Source organism: Clupea harengus, chromosome 1 (assembly GCF_900700415.2).
Source record: "Clupea harengus chromosome 1, Ch_v2.0.2, whole genome shotgun sequence".
Taxonomy (NCBI): Eukaryota; Metazoa; Chordata; class Actinopteri; order Clupeiformes; family Clupeidae; genus Clupea; species Clupea harengus.
The window spans coordinates 6,573,671-6,594,208 of NC_045152.1; the positions used below are offsets into that span (position 1 = coordinate 6,573,671).

Here is a 20,538-nt window from a genome sequence, read left to right on the forward strand (position 1 = left end):
TGTTATTCCGATATTGTCTCATGAAATTACAAGGCACTGTTATATTACAAAGAGGATGTGTATTGTGCAAACCGCTGTGTGCAGGCAGGTCGTTGCTTCCTCGTGCTTTCTCAAGCGATTCAACATTTACAAAATACAGGCACATTAGAAATCTCAACTGATATCTAAAACTTTACTGAAGACCAACCAATGAGGAGAAAGAAAATCACAAAAAGACAGTTACAGACCAAACCAGTACAATAAGTTACTGTAACCAACCTATGAACAATGATTCTCAAATTTAGAAGGGTATGAAGCCACATCGTCCACCTCTATATACAGTCGACAGGCCATACCAAATGGGATTAGTAGAGACTTTGTCCAGTCACTTTATGGCTTTATTTTAGGCAAGTTGGTCAGAAGGCACAGTGGTCTTGGCGACGGCGTTCTTCAGGCCTTTCTCTTCTTCAGCATAGCCAGGTACATTCCCAGTGACTTCTGGATGGAGTCTTTGGTGATGAAGTTAGCAAAGTATTTAATGTCATTCTCTCGGTTTGATGTCAGTTTGTCTAAGGTCGGCTTCCTCATTATGGATTTAGTTATTTGACGGGCGTGGTCTATAAAACAGAAAACAGATTGTCAAAACACTATATCTCTTGCAGTATTTCTAGCACTTGAAAGGGGTTTCTCAAGACAAAATCTGAAACAAACTTAAATGAATGTAAGTACTTAGAGGACATATGACAGGATATGAATATGAAAATTCTGACATTAAACATTTTAAAAGTCATATGTATATACATATCTATTGTGTAATTAAAATAAATAAACTCACCTGGAATGGCAAGCCATTTAGTCATAGCCTCAGTGGCAGCAGAGAGGACACTCTCCTCGGGGACCAACTGGTCTACCAGGCCGACCTTCAAGGCATCAGGAGAACTGTACAGAAGACCCAGCTGCAGGGCCTTCTCTGTCTCCCTGTGACCCACCGTGTTGACCATTGTGTCCTTAAACCTGAAACAAAGCTCAGGTCAATCAGCTAAAACACATTATCTATCACCATAATGCTACACAGAATGTCAGAATAAAAAAAAACATCTACACATCTACAAAATCGGATCCGTCTAAAGCAGGGGTGTAAAACTCAAATACACAGAGGGCCAAAATTAAAAACTGCGTCCAAGTCGAGGGCCGGACATATTCAATATTTATTGGGAAAAAAAGATATACCGTAATTTCCGGACTATAAGCCACTACTTTTTCCCCACGCTTTGAACCTCGCGGCTTAAACAATGACGAGGCTAATTTATGGATTATGATACCTGTGACTGTATACGGTGGCTTTGTGTTTACGGTGGTTTTGTGGAGCTAGGATGCTAGCATGGATGCAGCCGCATGGATGCTTAGCTCCACGCGATTTCTCAGTATCTCTCAATAACTTAACTAATGTCAAAATAACCAGTCTACCGGCGTAGACAGAACACAACTCAAAACAGAAAAGTTTACAACAATACAAATCCAGTCTTTTCAAGTTCTTTAGCTCACTGGTTTCAAACTAGCGTCTTTCTTCTATCTCGCTGTCTTCAATCTAACGTTCTAGCTTCTGATTGACTCTTGCAACTGTGCTCTCTTAAAGCAACAGTGCACTTATCGTAACTGGCAAAACTAATAATATGCATCACTATTGTATTACTTTTGATATTCATTTTAGCCTGTGTAAAGTTAATTTGTTTCAATGTACCGGTAGGCACCTGCGGCTTATAGACATGTGCGGCTTATTTATGTTAAAAATAATTATTTTTTAAAAATTCAGTGGGTGAGGCTTATATTCAGGTGCGTTCAATAGTCCGGAAATTACGGTAATATATTTTTTTCATATGTAAACATGAACTTAAGTTTAACATAGGCCTACTGAATCTGGGACAAGCAGCCTATGCAGCTTATGCCTTTTAGTTTTTGCCTATAAACACAGAGATCAAATTTCAAAATAAAATAATTTCTTATGCCTCCCTTTTGCACCTCGCAGTTGCTCCATCTGTGGTCAGTCCAACAAGTTTGTCCCAAGGCAGCCCCATTTCATTTACACATTTCGATACCTCATTAAAGAGATATTTCCCCGTAATTGTGCCATGCATTGATTTAAATCCCAAAAGTTCATCTATAACGCACAGAGTCGAGTTCACTCCACGGATGAAGATTGACAGCTGGGCAGTATCAGATGTGTCGCTGCTCTCATCCACAGCAAAGGAGTATGCAATGAAATATTTTCCCTTTCCATCAGCTGTTGTTGTAGATCGGTGGCAAGGTCACATACACAATCAGCAACGGTGTTTCTGCTCAGGCTCACATTTAAAAATGCTTGCCTTTTATCAGGCACACGATGTCGCAAACTTTTATCATGCAGTCCTTGACAAATTCATCCTCGGTAAAGGGTCGGGCTGCTTTAGCGATCTCCGCTACTTCAATAAAGCTCTCCTTCACAGCAGCCTCACTTTGTGATTTGGCTTTTACGAACACAGTCTGCTGTGACACCAGCGATCTTTTCGAATCCTCTTCCTTCTGGAGCTTCTGTTTCATGTCCAGATGTTTGTACTTGTCTTGGTGTTTCGTTTCATAGTACCGTCTTAAATTATATTCTTTCATTAGTCACATCGGCTCCACACACAAGACAAACAGTTTTGCCCTTTACATCAGTAAACATATATTCTGCCAATATTGGCCTTTTTTGGGGGCTAGAGAGACAGGCCGCAAGCTAAACTTTGACTTCAGGTGATGAGGCTGCAGACAGTGGGGCAAGGGCTCGCGCTTGCGGGCCTAAATTGACGTAGGCTACCAACACGGTGGCAGTGCATTGTGGGACTTGGAGTATTAGTGGTGCGTGCGACATACCGGCGGCCGCGGCCATAGACATATATAGGCCTATATACTGTATGTCTATGGCCGCGGCAAGCCAGCTCTGATAGACATAACATATTATCTGGCGGGCCAAATAAAATGACACCGTGGCCCATTCAAATCAATGGAACTTTTTGCAACATTCCGAGGAGCCGGCGGGCCGAATGGAATCGCTTGGTGGGCCGGATCTGGCCCGCGGGCCTTGCGTTTGACACATGTGGTCTAAAGGAAGCGGCCGCTCACCAAAAGGGGGCGACAATGCCGAGTAGTGTTTCGTTAAGGCCGATGGAGTAGCGGGGGTTGTCGGCCATGATCCTGTAGTCACACGATATGGACATCAGACAGCCTCCAGCAGGACTGGATCCCTAACATTTCAAAAGAGCAGAACCAATTCACAACAGAATTCCAAAAAAAGGGGGACAAAAAGATGGTCAAAATGCTTCGTGATGAATCACACTCACATTGATAGCTGCGATGGTCACCATGTTAGAGCCATACAGTTTCAGCCACATCTCTTGCACAGCCTTCCAAAACACTGAGGCATGTTCCGGGCTCTTCCCGTACATCTCCATGATGTCCAGGCCTGCTGAGAAGACCTTTGGCTGGGCCTGTATAACACCACACAACCACAAGGAGGAAACATTTTGACTTCATCTAGACATTCTTTTATTTCCCAGTTAGGTTTACGGAGAAGAAGCTTTCATAGGTTAATGGGACAACTCACGTTTTACACCCCATACACATCCATGTGAACACCTCTTATTGCTCTAGTTATGCAATGTTTATGCAGGATATTATCTGTTGTACAAACTCGACTGCTGTACAAACTTTGTGTCATGTTAGTATATGTCACTGCCTGTAAACTGACAGCTGACCAATAGTTAGAAGAGTAAGACCATCCAAACTTAAAAACACCAACCCAAATATCACCGTATCTGTACACATCCAAAAATGTTACTATCATTGTGCATCAAAGTACCTGATTGAACAGAACAGTGTATTGAGTTCTGTGTCAAAGTCAAATTTATTTATAAAGCACATTTAAAAACAACTCACTCACCAAAGTGCTGTACAATTAAAATCACAATAAAATATCAAATAGAAAACAGAAACAAAACAATTAGATCACAATAAAATCAAATAGAAAAACAGAAGCAAAACACTCAACTAAGCATCTACACAGAAAGCGAATATACAAATGATCAACTCAGATCAGGAGGATCCCAATGCTAAAGAATACAAGTGGGTTTTGAGCCACAATTGTTTTGGTATTGATCCTAGGCATACCAAAACAATCCAGAAGTGGATAAAAGGCCTTTTCCAAAGACAATGTAAGCCTGATGGCACACTGCTGTGTGTCTACTCACTGAGGTAAGAATCACCCCCCTGCAGCTCTTGTCCAACTCCAGCTTCTCCATGCTGATGGCAAACTCAGTAAGGAAGTCCAGACTAAGGCTGTTCACAGGTGGACTCTGAAATTTCATCACTGCGATACCTGCACGGAGATAGGAACCAGTAAACAAACATGTTTGAGAACAAACATACAGAGGAAGGGGCTTGTCATCTTATTTGTGTAAAAAGAATGCTTTGTAACCAACCACATGCACTGCCTGAGCATGGTCAATGTCGTTTAGTTATAAACACAAAAGTTATGAATATAAATAATCTAGCTAGTACAGCTGATATTGAGAACTGACAGTTTCTGTAATGCTTTTGCATTCATTGTAGGCTTACAATTGCGGGACAAAGATTGGTAGAAGTATAATTTAAGTTATCAGTGCTCCACGTACCAGAAGTGCTGTCCAGATCGACTTTGATTTTTGGTGCGGTTGAATTGTATCTCTGATGGACATAGGGCAATGCACAAGCTCTTCCATTTCTGCAGTGCACAGAAAACGATGAACATAAACCTACGGAAATAAAGGAGACCATGAGACACACTGCTTGGTTTTGCCATGCTACAAGCTCATCGTTTAAGAACTTATACTGTCATTGGTAAACTAGACAGCTAGATACACCAATGCAACTTAACGTTAAACAATTCACATATAGAACTTTTCAATTGCATGTAGGACCACTTTCAAGGACGTAATATAATTGATATATATTTATATATAATACATATAATGTTTAGTCTTTATACAAAAACAGAGAGTGGTGACCTTTGTCACACATTTCAGAATAGATTCATGGTCAAGTGTGTAGCTAACAAACATTAGCTGGCGGCTTGCATTCCTACTGGAGTGCAGCAACGACACGAGCAGAACACCTCAAATTAAACACCTGCGGGAAACGTGTCTATTAGCGATTTTTTATAAATAATACTTGTATAAAGTTTGTTAATTGAGACATACCAGAAAAGGTTAACTTTGCAGACTGCCTCAACACAGTTGCCATGTCGGTCAGCGGGTGTGTACTTCCGTGAATGGGGGTTTGGTATGAAAGAAAATACTCGCTGGTTGGCTGTCATAGCACGTGATCGGTAGCAACCAAACCACGAACAAATAGATATTATTGGGTAATTGTTATGTCGATCACAGAAAAGGGTCGTCGGATATTAAAACATGTTTTGAATGAGTGTCACAACTATGAGTGACAGGTAACTGATTTTTTTTTTTTTTATCAGAGCCACTTTCCGTAAAATTCAGACAGATTGTGATACATGACCCTCTCTCCATCTAATTTTTCATTATCCCCCCCAAAAAAATGCATTCGGATTTTGGGGTCTTATTCGGGTCCCTCTGAATGCTTGAGCCCCAATAAAGACTTGCTTATCCATGCATATATGGACACATTGGAACACCCTCTTTTAAAATGTACATGAATGTTACTGCCGTAATTTGGCCACACTGACATAGAGGTCACTTTCTTAAGGCAAGAACATCACGCCCTCAGCCTGTAGGAGGCTTTCCCCCCTACTTTCCTGGTAAACAAAAAACACATTTACTGGATTTTTCCATGAGAGGCCATGTGTATGCAGTATTTTCTATTGCTTTAGTATTGACCTACGATTAAAACAACGTGTGCAGAATGACTTAATTAAAAGGGAACACTGGTCATATGAAAAGAACATGAGAAACGGCGCATACGTTTATTATAAAATACAAGATGCATGAAAAGGTTTCACAATGCCTTGCAAGGATGCAGGAAGCTGATTACCTGTAATTGGAAATTATTCACACTAGAACAGAACAGAACACAAACAGTAGTCTTCTGAGAAATTGTGCCCATGGAATACCACAATAAAAGATTAAAAAAAAAAACAGTAAAGGATCATGCATCACAGCTCAATAGGCCTACTATCAGTACAGGCTTACAACCATTTTTGAATACCATCATCATTATATCAACACCAACATTTTCAAAAAATATACACGTAACGTGAATTTACTGAAGAAATGTACAAGGGACAAACTGATTTGCTTTTATTATCCCCAGTTCTTTTTGAATTGAACTAAAGAGCCACAGGGTCTGAGGATACGTCGTAAAATGTCTGATAGCTTTCAGTAAGCACTTCTTCATGACTACATTCATATTCATTAAGCTAGCCACTGATAAAAAGTCAGTTCCTTCCCACAGAAGAATCATCATATGTCACAATACATGCACATTCTACAGCGGAGGCAATGTTTTATTAATGATTATGGGTGTGCAATCTAATGGCATTATAGTTTTAGTTAATGTAAGCTGAATCTGAAGATATGATATGCCTCATCTACATAGGGCTGTACTATCCTACAAGTTATACGAAATGTCAATGAGTTATAAGGTATAATTATAAAGATAAAACACATTTCCTGAACAAGTGTTGTTGTTTAGAAAAGATTAATTGATTTAATGACTCAGTCACCAACCATGAAGTAATTTAACAACCCCCCCCCCCCCCCCCCCCCCCAACAGAAATTCACACAGGAATGATTTGAGATAGATGACATGATTCAAGATGATTATATCAATCAAATAAAGTTGTTGTCCAAATAAGGTCTTCTTCTGGATAGCATCTGAATAACAATATGCATGTGAGCACACTTACTGAGTAGGTCAGTGAACAGGGCCCTTAAGTTATTGCTGTTCATGACATTTACTTATACCCTGGGTACACAATTACTACAAATGTATACTATTCACTATACTCTAGCCCATAAAACTGTGGTCCTCTGACGCAACACGGGTAAACGCTACCACGACACTTGAAAAAAAAAAATCTCTCTGCAGATCAGACTTCACAATTCTGCTCACAAGTCAAACACAGGAGAACGGTCACTGCACGGGTGTGGCACACTCAAGCATGCGCATGTAACTGGCACATGATACGACACTGAATGCATGGATGAAATGTAGACACCGTCATGATATAATATTTACACGGGCATGTCTGAAAGGAAAACAAAAAAATGACCTGAGAAAACAGGCATGTGGAATCCATCTGAAAATCTTTAGCACATTATGGAGTAATAACCCCAGTTCTTCTACTCTTGTTCTCTTGTCCCTGTGTGCTCCCAAACATCTCCTTGTTATACAAGTAAGTATGCGCATACATTAGTTTCATCGGTTACTGTAAATAATCAAGCTGTTTTTGAAGCCGCCCCGGTCCCCCCCCCCCTCGCCAAGCCTAACCTTAACTAGCCTAACGCCCTTGTATGTACACCTCTCGCATACGCTGTCATTGTGCAGGTGGGTGTTTCGTTTCAGTGCGGCACGGCGCTCTACTGGTCCCAGTCCTTTTTGATCTGCAGGTTCCACTCCCACGAGAGGTGGTCTTTCTTGTCGTCGTCTGTGAAGTGGGACTTGATGTGGTAGCCTCCCCGCGCGAGCAGTCCCTTAGGAGCCTCCTCCACGGGGGTGAGGAACTCGTGCTCCTCGGCCCGAGGTCCATAGCTGCCCACCATGTACACAGCCTTGTCCACTGCAGGAGGCGCAAACACAGAGAAGTGCACATATCAATATATGTATAATATTAACAATATGGTCGGTAAAATATACAGATTGTTAGATGGTTCATCTTGGTAAGGTGTCGTCTGGTAGTATGCATTTGTAGAGAGTCCTTGTTGAGTTCTGAGCAATTCCCTGTGCTTTTGTCCCATATAAAAAAATTTACAATAAAATTTGAGTTTTGAATGAGGTTATTCAAATAACATAAATTACATTTTTCAGATCACACATGATGTTTCCGAATACTGCAAATTCAGCTTACAGATGATACCTCTTGTACCAGCTGTAAGCTGAGATGCCTAGGCATTTCCCCAGAGGTTGGAATGACCAGGTCACTGGTCATTTTGCATAGCTGTATGTGATTACAAATGGTTTAAATTAACTTTCAGGCTTGACTGTGTAAACTGGGGCTTCTGGATGGTGAGCATATCCAAGAAGTCTGTAAAATTCTCAAAAAACAGGGTTTGACGGATGCCCTTCCTGTGTATATGTGAACTCAACAGAGAAAGTCCAAGCATTCAACACAAATAAACTTGAATTATTAGGCAGCTCAAATCCAACCTCAGTCTATCTGGCCAAAACGGTTTAAACATTTACTCAAGAAATTTGATAAATCTGGAATTCCAATGTTGAGTTAAGGCCCACCTCAACTTTTTCAAGAGGTAAAATTGTCAGGCATGTTTAGGGAATTCATTCCTGGCACAGGCCATGGGTTCTTACAGAACCATAAACATTCTGACAGCACAGTTTCTACCTTAGCCATTCCCATCAAACAAACAATGTCAGCAACAAGAATGACTTCAAGAATAAGAATGGAAGTCCTTGCCTCGCAACCCTTTCTTGTAGGTCAGATGCACATACTTCAGTCCGGACACAATTTCTCTGTTGACCTGTTGTAGAGAAAACAGAAGAGTTATTTGAATTAGCTTAAAACCGCTTAGCATCCAGTTGATCTGAAGCGCAATAGCACAAAGGCACCTGCAGAGGGTGTCTCAGGCATCAGCATTGAGAGGCACTTGCCGATTCTCTACACATCAGAGATCCCTTCTGGGATCTGCTCCTGGGGCACTGCCTCCCACTACTGCTAAAGAACGCATTAAGCATTGAGCATCACTTTAATTAGCCTCTTTCACTCTGTCCCTCATTCCAGGCCTCTTTGTCTCTTTCTCTCTCACTCATTCTAGCTCAATTTGCGTACTAACAGTCCGGTCTTACCTTGAGGAAGATGGTGTGTGAATTGTCTGCGAACTCATCTTTCCCTCCTGGATCTAACCAGACTTAATTAAGCAGCAGGAAGGAATTTGCACTTACCCATAATCCCCCCCCTCCTCCCAAACCACCACCAGAGAGCAACCACACTATCTCTATTTGTTACCCCCCCCCCCCCCCCCCCCTCCAGCAGCCACTTTGCGGCAAGACATCATTTTAAAAACAGCATTCCCATGCTACCCAAGACAAATATTTCCACAGGAAATACATAAACACACAGAGCACAAAGTGAGCATTTTGGAGCACAATTGTTTTTGTGTCTTTTCGGGGGGAGAAGGCAGAGGGGGGCTATTTTAAGAGTGAATTATGCTGGTTGCTTGGGAAAGCCATTGCATGTTTATGCATGCACTTAATGCTGCTGCCGTCCTTTGGGACCGAAACGTTTGAGAGGGTAGGCGACCTCATTCATTTTCATACGCAGCAAGGCCTCATGTTTAAACATGTCACCCGTCTATTTTGGAAATCAGAGAGATTTCTAGGGTGAGAGAGAGAAGTAGAGTGCTGCTGCAGCCAAGCTCAAGTAAGGCAGAGAGGCCCTGATGCTTTCACCAACATTTGAGAAACATTTGTAGACAGAGTTTTGATGGCTTGATGCCTCACAAACATATATGCTCAAAAACTTGATGATAAGCCTACTTTGACAGATCCTTCCCAGGAGTCTTATAACAGTACACCTTAATAATTAGGTTAAAAATATCATAAAATTTTGTCGCTAAAGAAATGTCAAGATTAAGCAAAATATGTATTGTATATGAAATTATATATGTATTACAGACAGTGATGGTAGTTGCTGTGTGTGGTGAAGTCACAGAAGATCTGCGCCGAGAGTGAATTTCATCTCACCTTGAAGTGAATCTTCACCCTGTAGTCAACACCTTCTTTCATGGTGAAATTCTGCTTCTTCAAAGCCACCAGGTCGCCTGCGTGAAATGGAGAGAGCTCTTGTCAGACTGCATTACATGACTAAGACTCTTTTCACACCATCCCACGTTCGGCAAGGAAGAAGGAAATAAAGAACCGGGTGAGAGGAAGACAGAAAACACGGCAAGAAAGACTAGAAAGAATGTAAGATAGAAAGAAGGAACATCCCAGTGTTTTTTTTCTCCTCTCAGTAGTTCATTTGGGTTTGCCTGCCATAAAAGCCTTCCTACCAATAAGTCAACAGGATAACTGCAGCGTTATCAATTTATCTCTGAAATTTGCCTTAAGTGGTCTGTAATGGATTCTGAGAGAAGGAAAAGATGGAGAGTGATGCAGAGATAGAAGAGTGATAAAACGCTCCATAATAGAAAAAAAAAAACATTTTCTCAGTGACAGAAACACTACAGGAGTAATCAACTGACAGAAATGGAGTCTGTCTGTTGGCCGTGCTGTATTCACTAAGAAACTCCCAATAAGGGTTCAGTAAAAGTCTTCACCCAACTCTCTCTGTCTTCATCATCTGGTTCACAACATTTTTCAGTCAGCACTGCATTTCCACCGCAGCATTCATTTCTAATATTCTATTATTATTTTATTTATATGTATATTTGTACGTTTCTTTATGACTTTATATTTGCACATCAGTTCCATCAATTATTCCCTACTATCTGTCATGTATGCATAAACTGCAATCCCTTAAAACATCTATGTGAACCAAGTTTGCCATCATCCTTTTCAAATGTAAAAAAAACATGTCAATATGACACAATAATGAGACAGAGCATTAATATCTCCAAGCATGGAAATGGATAATAGTACTGCACTCAGGTCTACCAGCCTTTCAATAATCATAGTTATGATGCAATTAAATCCTTTCTATCCTCAATCCAGAAATGTACCTAAAGCATGAAAAAAAATGTTACAAATCAATTTTAGCGATCATGAGGCTATACAAATGTAATCTACGATGTAATCTATACAAGCAAGTGAATTTGTTATTTCATGTTCATGAAAATAAACTCGTATCCCTCTCTACTCAACAAATCCCACCTCAGAGAACAGTTTCTCTGTTGTTCGGTTGTTCAGCCTCTACAAGTCTTGGAGCACCAGAAGCTTGCCAGAACGGGAGCTAACATCAAGGCCAAAAAATTGATAGCAAAAAAAAAAAAAAGCCTCTGCTCCATGAGCATACAGTGAGTGAGGCTCATTTCAGAAGTGTGATCATGCTCTGTTCTTTGCTTTGCCATAACAGTCTGTCAGGATCAGCTGTAGGGAGATGGCTCCTTGGGGAGCTATCTGTACAGCAGCATAAAATGGGTCAACAACCGATCGGTTTGTTACCTTGCTGCCTCGAAACACAGACGGCGGAGGGAGGTAACAAGTAGCAGGAAGTAATGTGGCAACACACGTCTCCCTTGGTCGTATTTCTTTCTTTCTTTCTTTGTCTCGGTCTATCGTTTTTTTTCTCCCTCTTGGTTTTCTCTCACCCTTCATCTCTCTCTCTCTCTCTCTCCCTCTCTCTTTCTTTTCTCCTCTTGTGACCGATACATTTCCTTGCGCAGTCATGGATGGATGCCTTGTTGATTTAACCTCACGATACTACACTGTGTAACCCTTGGGCTAGATGTAGTCTGGTGCACTCCGATAAAGGAGAAGGGAAAGAGGCTGACACACAGGAAGACGTTTAGAGAGCCAGTTGCCAGTGTGTGCTGCATACAGAGAGATAGTCAGAGAGAGTCTGAGAAAAAAAAAAAAAAAAAGGATGGAATGAGAGGGGGAATAGAAAACATCTACCGCGGATAGTCGTGTAGACATGCTTAACTGTGATCTTGCTTAAGACTTGAAATAACCGCCATATTCCTCCTATGTGTAACGGGTGTGACCATGGCCACATTCAGCTCTCTTTGCTCTTCACCGCCAGCAGCAAGAAATCTCATTTGGCTCCCCCAACAGGAGCATGCTCACCCATAACTGCATTAATGCCGGGGGTAGATGTACACATGTTGCCCTGGCCTCTGGCAAAGGTCCCTTGGAGATGATGAAATATTTATTGCACTGTTAGCACAATTCACTCCCTGTGCAGTCCTACCGAAAATCTGGTTAACAAAAATCAACGGTGTATTACATGAAGCTGCATTCAATATGCGTAATTTAATTTAAGTGTATTGACTGTGAATTCTCCACGGTATGGATGTGTGTAGCGGCCATGATGGTTAAACTACAGCTCAAAGCTATAACTCAGGCTTTGACAGGTTGACTGGACCTCCTTGACAACGATGCACAGCGTCAGAACAGCATGACCTGATTTGCAATCATAGGCAGCAGAGCCGTGTCTCAGTCCTACTGGAGATATCCTCACGTTGGATTATAAGTAGAGAGAGAGGGATGTGACAGAGCTGCCACACAAACAGGTGCTTTGATAACAGCACTCTCTCTCTCTCTCTCTTTCCCTCTCTCTCTCTCTCTCCCTCTCTCTCTCTTCCTCTGTCACACCTACACTCCTTCTCTCTCTCTCTGCCTCTCTCTGTCTGTGTCTCTCTCTCCCTCTCTCTCTCTCTCTCTGTCTCTCACTCTCTGTCTGTCTCTCTCTCTCTCTCCCTCTCTCTTCCTCTGTCACACCTACACTTCCTCTCTCTCTCTCTCTCTCTCCAGCTATTGGGTCTTGTTCAGCTCTGTCCTGCTGTCTGTGCCCAATATCAGCCCCAGTTCCATTAGGGAATCAGAAGATAAGACAGGCCTTCTGTTCTCCTAATCAGGGCATCAGCGGAGATTGGAGAGGAGACGGAAGAAGAGCAGGAGGTGGAAAAGAAAAGGACACTGAGGGTGGAGAAGGAGGATTTCTGAGGAGGCGCGAGGAGAGGACACAAAGGAAAGCACATTAATAGGAGAGCTCAAGCTGCCACCAGATTCATACTGCCTGTCTTGCCTGTCCCCCGCCCCGAACACACACACACACACACACACACACACCTCACATCCTCACAGCAATGTCCCCCCCACCCCCCATCAACCCCACCTGCTCACCACTCCTTGTCACACCCCTTCGGCTCGCTCTCAAAGCTTTGCCCGCCTGGACACATCCGTCAGGCGGCGGCGTTCCGTTCCAGCGGCTCCACCACTCAAAGGGCCCATCATCAGCTGTCACACAGGCTCGGCCCCACACACTCGCCCCATCCATCAGGAGGAAGTCAGCTTCCTAATGCACCGCCCCGGCTCCGCCGGAAATCGCATCGCAAAACACTGTGGTCTTCCGAGGGGAGACGCACTGTCTGACTAATCAGGTAAATATGATACTGTGCTCTATAAATAGCGCCTGCGTTCGACCTGCAACTACAGAGCACAGTGTAACACCGCCCCAATACACCACAACCGAATGGTGAAGCCGGGGTTGGTCTGTTTTGGACCTTTTCTCCCCAGTTCAACTCTATCGAATTTCTGTAGGAATGCGTTTTGCATTTTTGTGTTTCAGAATCAATACTGAAAATAAACATGATCTGAACAGAAAACTTCTGAAGGATTAAAAAATAACAGACGATCACGAATAAAAGGTCAAGAGAGGTCTTCTCTGATCATGTGATGTGGGTGGTGTCTCGGGTGTCTCTCACACCATTCAAGATGGCAGAGATCACAGAGGTTTCAGAGCAGAGCCCAGCTATGCCTCTACAGAGTTCACAGTAGCGCTAAGTCAGAGACACGCCATATTAAGAATAAGTAAAGAAAGAAACAGTATACACAGATGATGTTGTGATGATGATGATGTGATGATGTGTGAAGTTCTTCCACAAGACAACACCCAAAGGCCAAGAGCCAGGTGTAAGCTCTCTGGAGAGATACAGATTTCTCCCTGTCAGATTTCTCCCTTGGCCAGGGGCCCTAAACCAGTCCTAGGTGCCAGAGCTGCACTAAACCATATTTACACGGCACCTATATTCACGTCTGTTTACATCCATAGTGTCATGACCTGACGGATTTGAATGAGCAGAACAACTTTTATTTTCATCATAAACCAAACATACTGTGCTATGGTAATGTTTGAAAAACATTCTCTATTTGAGTGAGGTAAATGCTGTTTTAAGTCTACTGCTGACAGAGGAAGCTCTGTTGCAAGGCCATTTCCTTCACCCAAAGTCTGATGTTGAAATGAGCTTGTGATCCATTCGGCAGCTGACTTTAGAGTCTACGCAGTACCCTTCCACCACCTGAAGAGAGGCAATGGCTTTGTAAAGTTACCCTAAATTCAACCAACTGGTGTGCAAAAAGATTTTGCTTTGAGATTATGACATTGTAGCAGTTAAGATTTTGGTTTTAAGGGATCAAGGGATCTGTCCATTCTATTTGCTTGAGTTTCAAAGTTTTGTTTGCTAAGGACTTGGCAATGGACAAAGGATGTGCTCTTTACTGCATTGTCATATAGCATGTAGCATGTAGCATGTAGCATGCCCACTAAGTGCAGGTGTGTTTAAGTGTATGTTGGCTGAGAGACGATGATGTCAGGTAAAGAAATCTGCAGTACCATTTTCTAGAGAGAGCAATTTGTCACTTAAATATACACAGAGGAACTGTCAGACCAAATGTTTTTTATGATCATCACTGCAGCTTACCTAACAATTCATACAAAAATAAAATAAGTTTACATTTTAGTGATCATCACTTCAGTGATAATCACTAATGATAGCCCTTTGTAGAAATATACTATGCAAACAAGTGTCACAGCTGTGGTACTGGGTGTATGGTACATGCAGTTCAAGAAATATGAGTCATAGCTGTGTTAGTATGTTCTGTGCCAACATCTGTTTCTTAGTAGTGAATCTACTTACATGTGAATTCAGCCATGTTAGGATATATGCTAGACAGGAAATAGACCAAATATGTAATGGAGGCTAATGGACAAGGTCTTGTGACAAGGCATGGTGAGGGGTATGTGGTAAGGTAGAGTCTAATACACACTATTATGTGATTATGGGGTGTCACAGCCTTGAAGCCTGGCTCTAAGGAGGGTTAATGTCTCTGGTGAGTTGGGTTTCTTCCTTCCAAGAAGCAGAAAGAGGAACAGGAAATTCAAAGGGTCATTTCATTGCCTAGCAACGAGATGACCTTTCGCATGGCTCCGGCTGCTGCCCAGGAGACAGAAGAGCCTCCCTCGAGCCAAACGCTGGAGGGAGGGAGGGAGAAAAACAGAGAAACAGAAAAAGAGAGAGCTACAGGGAGAGAGAGAGAAAGAGGCAGAGAAACAGACAGAGCCTGAGAGAGATGCAAAACAAATAGAGCATGAGAGAGACGAGAGGAAGATAAGACTAGGAGGAGAGACAGACAAAAAGGCTGAAAGTGAGGGGAAAAAAGAGATAAAGGGATAAAAAAAGAGAAGAAGAACAGAAAAGTGAGAAAGGGAGAGAGAGACAGACAGACAGACAGACAGAGGGAGAGAGGGAGGATGAGAGGGAGAGAGAGAAAGACAGACAGACAGATGGAGAGAGGGAGGATGAGAGGGAAAGAGAGACAGACAGACAGACAGACAGAGGGAGAGAGGGAGGATGAGAGACAGACAGACAGACAGACAGACAGAGGGAGAGAGGGAGGATGAGAGAGAGACAGACAGACAGACAGACAGACAGACAGACAGACAGACAGACAGACAGAGGGAGAGAGGGAGGATGAGAGAGAGACAGACAGACAGACAGACAGACAGACAGAGGGAGAGAGGGAGGATGAGAGCATCTCTGGACCCATCGACCGCTCGCGCTCCCTGCAGCCCTCCCTGCGTGGCCTCCCCTCTCTCAGCCCTGACAGGTACAAAGCCGCTCCGACCAAAGATTGATTCACGCTTCCAGGATCTTCCTCCTCTTCCTCCTCCTCCCTGGCCGCACTGTCTGCAGGCTTGGGGGGAATGACATCATCCCTCTCCAGGCTGAGGAGGTGACTCATTAGGATGCTGTCTGTTGCCCTCCGAGGGTCTGTCAATATTGTCAACTAAGCAAATGCCATCTCTCTCTCTCTCTCTTTCTCTATCTCTCTCTCTGTCTCTCTCTCTCTCTCTCTCTCTGTCTCTCTCTCTCACTCCCTGAACAGAAGCCTTTGTCTGAGCTTGTAAGGAGCCTTGATGCTGTGTCGGCAACATGAAGATGAATGATGACAAACTGGGTGATTCTTCTTCAGAGAAAAACAGATGCAGGCAGGAGGGGTGTGACCTGTATTTGTGTTCTGGGTCTGCGGGTCTGTTTACTGTTTCTCTGGACCAATGGGCGTGGCTGCTGAGGCCATGATGTAATGTCACACATACAGTGGCAGTGCAAGACACTCCACATTTGAATTAACACACACACACACACACACACACACACACACACACACACACACACACACACACACACACACACACAGACACTCAGTTACACATACTAAATTGCTCATAATGTTGATAAATTGGCCTTAATATGCCTCATAGCTTCGAATATATTAGTGTCACAACACGCCCTATTATCTGTGTGAGTTAAATGACAAACTCCCCCTTACTGAGTTAGCGTAATATTAACAATAATACAAACATATATATTTCCCACCAGACTCGAAGCCAGTGAAGCCATGGCTGTCTTATAATTCATTTTGGTCATGCTGCAGTCTTCTCAAGCAGACAGACCTGATGTGGGCACAGGATGTTGGCACGTCTGGCATATCGGCAGTCTATTTGTGCCCTGTTGGAAAAGAGCATTATATCTACCCACGAAAGAGAAAGAGAGGGGGAAAGAGAACGAGAGAACGAGAGAGAGAGAGAGAGAGAGAGAGAGAGAGAAACACTAAGGTCTCCCTTGTTCAGAGACATTGGAGAGAATGGCTCCTGTCAAGATTCACTGCTCATCCACAAAGCCAAACCCTCCACCGGTGAAGTGTCATTTCACCAGAGCGGGGAGCGAATCCAGAGGCGCGAGGCACTCTTGGGAACTCAACTCCAAGGACATCCATGTCTATATTTGCATTAATCTTTACGATGAGAAGCTTGTATTGAGGGTGTCTCATAGAACACAGTGCAGTACTGACGATAGGCATGATGTAATCAGAATGGGGGACAGAGAGGTGTTGAATGAGATCTGATGAAATGACTACCTCTAGGTAGAGCGTTAGGCGTGTTAGGAACAATAGGAGGAATAGCAGAAGGTCACAGTATAGGAGTACAGGAGAAAAAAGGTCACCTGTGAGATCCATGGTGATGGGTCCAGGGGCCTGGTCACACATCAGAGTCAGCCTCGTCACCTGGAGGTTAGGGAGGGTGGGGTCTGTGATGGAGGAAAAGCACACGGACAACTGAGTATGGTACTGAGTATGGTACTGAGTATGGTACTGAGTATGGTACTGAGTATGGTACTGAGTATGGTACTGCCTTCTCTCTCTCTACTCCTCTTTTCACCCAGTGCTGCCCCAGTGTCTGTCTGTCTGTCTCTCTCTCATCCTCCCTCTCTCCCTCTGTCTGTCTGTCTGTCTGTCTGTCTGTCTCTCTCTCATCCTCCCTCTCTCCCTCTGTCTGTCTGTCTGTCTGTCTGTCTCTCTCTCATCCTCCCTCTCTCCCTCTGTCTGTCTGTCTGTCTGTCTGTCTGTCTGCCCCAAGGGCACATGGCACACTGCAGGACAGGAGGACGGTCCCAATGCTACAGCAGTACCCCAGTTACACAACATGGAAAGGCAGTTTGGTGAGTTTAATGCTCGACAAACACAGCACAGGGGGATTGGGTGAACTAACGCGGGAGGGTCTGCGGTGGGATCGGTGTTTCTGGCGTGTTAATATTCAGCGCATGTGGCTGCGAGACGAGATAGAGACGGGGCCTCTCATTTAGCCGAACCGGCTGCGGGGATCGACGAGATTTAATCACGTAACAGCCACGGAGGTGGAGGAAGAGGAGGAGGAGGAGGAGGAGGAGGAGGTGGGCATCAGGGGCTATGAATGTGCCCATTTTTCACATGAAAGCCACTGCCAAGGAAGATGAGGCTGGCACAGATAGAGCTGGGAGAAAAAACATATCCAAGTCTTATCCATCCGATCATCACAATCTCTCAATCACAAATCTTTATTTATGCAGCTTATGAGGGAGGAATCAAAGACGACTTAAATTTGTAGCGTATAGCTTTCATGACGAAAGGCCCTTTTCCCTCCATTTTGGGGTGTAGATGAAAGACTATTGGGGCCCAAATGCCATCATAATGAGACAAGGCTTCTAAAATGGTTTCAGATACAGAAATGAAACAGAAACACCACTGGACAGGAGAACAGAAAAGCACGAGACCTGAGACACAAAAGGTAAATACTTGTCAACCCACGGGTGCTGTCTAACCATTTCCCTGTAGCATTGCAAACGTACTGAAACAGTTAACCCATTAACAACAGCTCATGAAACATGTAGAGGAAACTGTGAACTGATTAAACATCAAACAGATGTATATAGAGAGAGAGGCAGAGAGAGGAGAGACGAGCAACAGTTATACAGTATAAACCACATCAATAGCAACTATTTATGGTGTGTATGCTGTATATAGGCCATATTTGTTTATGAAAGCAGGGCTTAAATCCCTTCCCCATCCACTCCCAGCCTTGCTGTGACCTGGTGATTGGGAGGAGAGTTCAAAATGATCTCATCCGCGGGGATTTGGTGAACAACACAGACATTCTGCCCTTGAAGATGATGGAATCCATTGCACTTTCCCCTGCTCCTGTCCAACACAGAACAATCCGCCCACCCACCCACCCCCCACAACAACTTGCCACTTCAGCACATTCCACCGGGGGGGGAGGCCATCACCAAGGTGACGGCTTCTGTCACCCTGCCAGTGAAGCCACTGTCCTGGAGCATGATGTGCGTGACACGGCTGAGGTAGACTCCCACAGAGCCATGGCCACTCACCTCTCACACCAGGCAGGACACACACACACACACACACACACACACACACACACACACACACACACACACACACACACACACACACACACACACACACACACACACACACACACACACCCCCCACATACACGCGCGCACACACACACACACACACCCACACACACACACATATACACAACCACCCACACAAAATAATGGGAGGGGTCCCCCGTGGCAAAAAAAAAAAAAACACTAAACAAAACACTACACCAAACCCAAACAAAATAAAAATGAACAGGAAAACTGTGGAGGTTTGAGTGGAAGATCTGTCTGGAAAAATAACAACCAACACCCCTGCCTAAGGCAAAAAGCCAAAATGTCACAAGCACTGATGTTTTTTTTTTAGGTCTTTGAAAGACAACATATGAACATTTGTGATTTCTAATATTTTGTAAGTTACATTTTTATTTCTTGCTTCTTTCTGCCAAATGCGCTGTGCACACTTAAGCACAGGCAAAATAATGTTCTTCAAACACCTATTTACAAAACATGGCTGCTTACAGCAGCTTTCATGCTGATGTACAGCACAACCAGGCAACTAGATCACGGTAGAGATGGGCGAGGGGCGGGCTTTGAAGTACTGTTACTCATGCACTAACAGGCTGCAAACCCGTCTTCAAATGGTGAACACATACGAGTCGCATGAATTCACACATACAGGGGCAACAAGGACAAACACACAATGCAAAAAATCCCCTCCTTCACACACACACACACACACACAGTTGCAATCCAGCACGCTAGGACACAAACACACACACACACACACACACACACACACACACACACACACACACACACACACACACACACACACACACACACACACACACACACACACACACACACACACATACACATACACACACACACACACACACGCTAGGACACACACACAAACACGCCCAGCTGATTTATTGTTCCCCCTGAAATCATCCATCACCCGGGAGAACAAAACATGACAAATTAATAGACATCTAAAAAGGAGTAGCTTTGCGGCCAAGTGCCACAAGCCTCGCTGCTAAAATGACTGAGGTTAATATTCCCATCATTGAGGAGAGCCGCGCACAGTCGTAAGGAGGGGACCACTCAGACTCCACATCTGCGTTGCATCCAGACGGTCCTTCAGCACAATGGAACTGTTCGGAGCTGAATCAAAGGTGCGCGCCTCAATCAAAAGGCTAAACACCACATGCGCACCACCCACCTCCATTATGCTATACGCTCATGCCCGCGCCCAATTCAGCTGCCATCAGAGTGCTGATTGGTCGAGATTAACGTGCCACTGTAAGCCGATCTTTCCCCCATAAAAGTGAAATGTGAAATGCTACCCTCTCAAAAGGCTGCCAGGCACTCAAGGTCATTAGGCGGATGGGGGCCGCTATTATCGGCCATAACCATGAATATAAGGATGAATCATCCCTGACTCAAGTGCTGTTCTAGATAAATGACCCACTGTGCTGCATCACGGATACACAAGCTAACGCTAAACAGGAACCAGGCCAGCCATTTTTTTTAATCCATTGAAACAGTAATTTGTATCGTTTGGCGTTAAAGCCGTAACAGAAAACAGTTTTATCTTCTGGAGCGGCAAAACAGTCTATTTGTCAGGTCTATT

General features: G+C 43.7%; 2 protein-coding genes across 3 annotated transcripts in view; both read right to left on the minus strand.

The window, feature by feature from the left end:
- Positions 1-153: 153 nt before the first annotated feature.
- LOC105899893 (enoyl-CoA delta isomerase 1, mitochondrial) lies at positions 154-5,337 on the minus strand. The gene is made up of 7 exons (XM_031565882.2): positions 5,229-5,337; positions 4,665-4,784; positions 4,242-4,369; positions 3,336-3,482; positions 3,118-3,239; positions 815-993; positions 154-596 (listed from the first exon to the last, which is right to left on the minus strand). Exons 1-7 carry the CDS (start codon positions 5,269-5,271, stop codon positions 430-432), a joined length of 906 nt encoding a protein of 301 aa, XP_031421742.1. The 5' UTR covers positions 5,272-5,337; the 3' UTR covers positions 154-429.
- A 1,657-nt stretch (positions 5,338-6,994) lies between these two features.
- Positions 6,995-20,538, minus strand: part of arhgdig (Rho GDP dissociation inhibitor (GDI) gamma) — a 30,259-nt gene continuing 16,715 nt past the window's right edge. For both annotated transcript variants that reach the window (XM_012827242.3, XM_031565892.2), the window contains exons 3-6: positions 17,181-17,264; positions 9,919-9,995; positions 8,633-8,696; positions 6,995-7,780 (exon numbers count right to left, since the gene is read on the minus strand). In XM_012827242.3, coding sequence (XP_012682696.1) covers positions 7,581-7,780; positions 8,633-8,696; positions 9,919-9,995; positions 17,181-17,264 — 425 coding nt within the window. In that variant the 3' untranslated portion in view covers positions 6,995-7,580. The remainder of the gene's footprint in view (positions 7,781-8,632; positions 8,697-9,918; positions 9,996-17,180; positions 17,265-20,538) is intronic.